We start from the raw sequence: 4586 nt of genomic DNA, 5'->3' as shown, positions 1-4586 counted from the left end.
AAATGGATCAAACTACAACTTTCTTAAGCACCAAGCATTCTCAACATATGCATATGCTAACACGAGGTGAGTGCTGACTATCTTCCATGCATCACGATTTTGACTAATTATCATGCGAACAAAACTTAATCTAATTTAAAAACAGTAACTCTCAAAGTCAAATGAACTCAAAAGAAATTGAAAAATTATATTACGAATATACCATCAAGTAAATATCATTCCATGGATGGATTCATTAACCTAATCTATACAGAATGAGTATCCTTAGAAGAATTTTAAAATTTTAATTAAAAAATTCTAAAAATTATCCCTTGCTTGCCTAATAATACCCAAGACTTCTGCATCATCTGCTGTGACTGAAATATTTATTTTTTGCCGGATTTCTATACTCCAAGTGCGAAGGAATGGATTGCAAGCCTTTTCCATCTTCACCGTAGTCGGAATCTGGAAAACAGTACTGATTTGGTAAAAGCAAAACATACGAACAACTAAGTTATATGTAAGCTTAATAACAGCGGGTAGTGACAGATAAGTGAAGAAAAGCAGTTAGAGAGAGAGAGGGCACTTCGAACCATCCATTAAAGCAGCACAGTTCTGAAAATTACCGTGGGCAAGCCCTTATTTCTAAGGTGAGTTACATGGGCAGCATAGGATTGAAGTTCCTTGTTTTCAGGTTCTATAGACAATGCAAACTTTAAATTACTCTGCCAAATTTCAAAGCATCAGAGTCATGATCGCAGCACTTAGGTTTAGAAGATAAAGCAAGGAACATAAAGGATGAAAGTAAAAACAACTAACCAATGTATATTCATGACCACAGTATATACTTGTATCGTCTGGCAAAGACATGATCTTTTTAAGAGAGGATAGCATCTGTAATATGGAAGAAATTATCAATAACTGACCTGACACCATGAAAGAAAGGGCTTGCATTTATAGCTACATTATACATCAGCAGCAACATATTTAGAAATCAACATCCAATATTCAACTTATAGACAAGCATTATTTGACATATTACATGATAAAAAATTATACATCCTCTTCAGCATATATTCAAAAATCAACAATATGAAAAACAATATTACAACCACTAAAATGATATTTAGTGATATAGTAATTTCTGATTCTAACATAATAATTAGTAGGAAATGGCATTGCAGCACATATTTAATTAATTTTACCCAATATCTCAATAATTTAATACAAATTTTCTTACACTAAAAATGTAGATATGAGGAATTCGTCTATCGAAATATTCTATATCTACAACTAAGAATAAAATCATTGGTAACCTCATTTTAGATAAGACCTTCCCAAAATAAGTTAAATTTACCATATTTTACAAGGCATTTACACTCACAAGTTATGAATTATTGAAAAGAATACAAGTTTCAAATATCATAAAGTCCTCATTTAATTGCAATTTAGATAACAATGGTTCAATTCCTTTCCTCCAGGTATTTTCAAATTTTAGGAATTTTGGCGAAGGGATAAAACGAGATATACAAAACAAGAAAGAAACATTGCAAGATGTAATGACTTGTCACTGAAGATGCAAATCTAAAACCTGAAAACAAAATGAAAAACTAAATGCAATTAGAGGAAGCGAATTGTTGCAGACTCGGCAAATGCACCGGTCATACTAGTAATAAAGTGATTGAGTAAGAGTATCATTCCCACAAGGATTAGATTTCAACCACTAATTCACTATTTATGCTTAAGTTGGACTATTAATCAAGAGAATTGTATGAAAATGAAACTAAATAACAAAGCAAGAAAGTAAAAATCGAGATAATTGACAATAAACCTGTTCAGAGGTTCCTTCAAAGAGCTTGCCACATGATAAGCTGAACAAGGTGTCTCCTGTAAATATTGCCCCAGATCCAGGAAAGTAGAAGCTTATGTGGCCTGCTTATTGTACAAACAAATAGTAAATTGGGAAAGTGTGGCTCAGCAGGTTGCAGTAAACAAAATCCGAAAATCACACGAAGGACATAAACAGTACCCAGAGCATTTTAATTTGTATAGCCTAATACTAGTGAATTATCCAAAACAATAACCCACGCACATACTAGCCAGATATAAGGAAGTTAAAGACAGGGATTCTGTGCAGGCGGATAATATACAAGTTAGGCTAAAGTAAACTGTGAAGAACTTAAGTAACTTCATAACTTGAAGTACAAACCAGGAGTTCAGAAAATATAACAGCAAAGAAAACAGAGTTTAGATTTCCGTAATCCATGGAGTCAAAATTTGCAGATAAAATGAGACAGAGGCATGGCACAGACACATCAGCCAGAAGAGTAAATAGAGACATATTCTACAGGTTAGTAAACTGCAGGAGACTAAAAGAGCCACAGTGCCAAACAAGCAAAAACTGAACTGATTTTTTTATCAATAAATATCTAAAAGAGTTCAAAAATTAAGAAGATTTACTAATGCAAATAGACCATGAAGGTTACCTTGGGTGTGACCAGGTGTGGCCATTACATGCACCTCATGGCCAGCAAACATCCACTTATCTCCATCACTCAAATAGATTTCAATACCAGGAATTCTTTCTTTGTCTATCCCAGAACCAATTACCTGTAACACAACGTAGGAAGTGTTACAGTTAGAGCAAAGTAAACTTCATTTTAAATTTGGTCTTTACATGGGGAATTCTAATTCAAACACAAAATCATATAATAATAATAAGATGATTTTTGCTGAAAGCACATTTATAATATTAAATAAGAGTAGTATAAACTTTAGCAGAAGATAAGAATATCATACCTTTGCCCCATACCTTTCTTTTAACTCTGCATTTCCACCAGTGTGATCATGATGGTGGTGAGTGTTTAGTATGTATGTCAAATTTCGATTTTTCTTGCTTAAAGCATCTATGATAGGCGCAGCTTCAGAGGGATCAACAACACCAACTGTACCAGTATCCAGATCATGTAAAAGATAAGCATAATTGTCCCTGAGGCATGGTACCTGAAAATTAAAGAAAAATGAATAACATGGCAAAAAATAGGATTTCTGCGTATTGCTTCAGGAACCTTTAGCATGAATGACAGAATACTAATCTAATTTCATTATGAAAACTTTAAAAAGTAATAAGAGATCTGCTCACCAATTCAATCTGTAATGAGGAAGAAATATTCACTACACTGCAAAACTGATCTACCCTCAGTGACCGACTAGCTCCACGCAATGTTTTTAATGGTATAGAAAATAATCGCATAAATCCGTATAGAAGACCTTTTCTAAAGCAAAGTTGTCTCCCATCTGGCCACGCGCAAAACCCACTTCTCACCTGAAAGACAGAGAATAATCAACTCCCATAGCCAAATCATGATCAATCTTTAGCCAAAATGAAAGTGAACGGGAATTAAAACAGGGAAAGCCACGGTACATGGAGAGAAAACCACACAAGATTACATACACTAGCACCATTTCTTACAAAATAGAGATAATAATCACATTTCACAAACCTTACTAATAAGTATAGATTACAATGACATATAACAAATATATAAATACTTACAAAATGCAAAAGTGTAAACTGTAAACCAGTACCTAAAAATGTTGATGAAAACTTGCAATACCAGTGTGAAAAATAATAATGCTATATAGTAGATGATAAGAATTTCATACCAGAAACTCCCAACTACATGCCAAAAGGCCCTTAAACCAAAATACCTTGAAATAAAATTATTTATAATACTAAAGATCCAAACATTTTCCAAATGCAAAACGACATATGGAGCAAAATCATTTTCACTTTATTTCTGCCAGCCAATTTTGTAATCCTCGTAAAAGATCTACAATCAAAATGTCTAACAAGAAAATTCATCAAATCAAACAATGAACGTGAAGACTATTATAGAACTGTCCAACAAAACGGTGATGTGAGTTCCACAAAAAGTAAAGAAGAAGAAAAACGATTTTTTTTTTCTTTCCAGAATACATCTTTCCATGATCTTAGCTTCTCCGGGGTAAAACAATTTCCAACAAAGATCAAAATCAACATACCTTCATATCACTCATCAAAATGCACTCTTTTTTTTTTTGTTCAAAAAAAAAAAGAAGGGAAAATGTCAGCCATCCATTTTCTGTTCTTCAATCCCAAACTGACCCAAATTCAGCATAACCCAGGATTGAATTTAAGGAGGTAATGTGTTTAGAATTTACGCAATTTGTGAAATGAAATGAAAAGAAAAGAGAAAATCAGAAGAAAAAAAGAGAAACCCTAGAGGAGGGAAAGGTGGGCATGGGGGAGGAGTGATTTGAGAGCATCTGCATCTGCATTTATGTGACGTTGGCATGGCACACTCAACTCTCTCTACTGTTTCCTTGAAAACGATGTTGCTTTTTCTTTCATCCTACCTTCCCACCACCTTTGTCCTTCCCCACCACCTTCATTTAAAAATTCAAACCTTTCTCTCTTTTCCTTTTTTTTCTTTTCTTTTTCTCGCCCCTTTTTCATAACATGCCAATAAAACACCAATATTTTTTTATTTGGTAGATAATAAAACACCAATTTTAATAACTTATTAGTGGTGTTTACTAAATCTTAATTTAGTTGCATTTCTTTC

The 4586-nt window shown here is 33.3% G+C and overlaps 1 protein-coding gene across 2 annotated transcripts; it reads right to left on the bottom strand.

Moving 5' to 3' along the window:
* Positions 1-234: 234 nt before the first annotated feature.
* LOC133301857 (probable hydroxyacylglutathione hydrolase 2, chloroplastic) lies at positions 235-4368 on the bottom strand. 2 transcript variants are annotated; one of them, XM_061501566.1, is made up of 8 exons: positions 4024-4368; positions 3122-3304; positions 2779-2982; positions 2466-2589; positions 1811-1911; positions 799-873; positions 606-704; positions 235-444 (listed from the first exon to the last, which is right to left on the bottom strand). In XM_061501566.1, the coding sequence occupies exons 1-8, from the start codon at positions 4036-4038 to the stop codon at positions 298-300; spliced, it is 948 nt and encodes a 315-aa protein (XP_061357550.1). In that variant the 5' UTR covers positions 4039-4368; the 3' UTR covers positions 235-297. The 2 variants fall into 2 exon arrangements, with proteins under 2 accessions (XP_061357550.1, XP_061357549.1); XM_061501565.1 differs by having other exon boundaries at positions 4240-4299.
* Between the last annotated feature and the right edge of the window lie 218 nt (positions 4369-4586).

This window comes from Gastrolobium bilobum, unplaced genomic scaffold, assembly GCF_033153095.1.
Source record: "Gastrolobium bilobum isolate Gb01-03AN ecotype WA unplaced genomic scaffold, APGP_CSIRO_Gbil_v1 utg42558, whole genome shotgun sequence".
NCBI classification, from domain to species: Eukaryota; Viridiplantae; Streptophyta; class Magnoliopsida; order Fabales; family Fabaceae; genus Gastrolobium; species Gastrolobium bilobum.
The sequence above is the reverse complement of the archived record's forward strand: the minus strand, read 5'-3'. Positions and strand labels throughout refer to the sequence as shown.

Bases quoted from the DNA above. Each gene is read 5' to 3' on its own strand.
- LOC133301857 (XM_061501565.1), bottom strand. From the start codon at position 4,299: ATGCAGATGCAGATGCTCTCAAATCACTCCTCCCCCATGCCCACCTTT. The intron at 2,590-2,778 runs GTATGATATTCT...GTTGTGTTACAG, and splicing joins AAGAAAGGTATGGGGCAAAG to GTAATTGGTTCTGGGATAGA. The intron at 1,912-2,465 runs GTAACCTTCATG...TACAATAAGCAG, and splicing joins CACACCTGGTCACACCCAAG to GCCACATAAGCTTCTACTTT.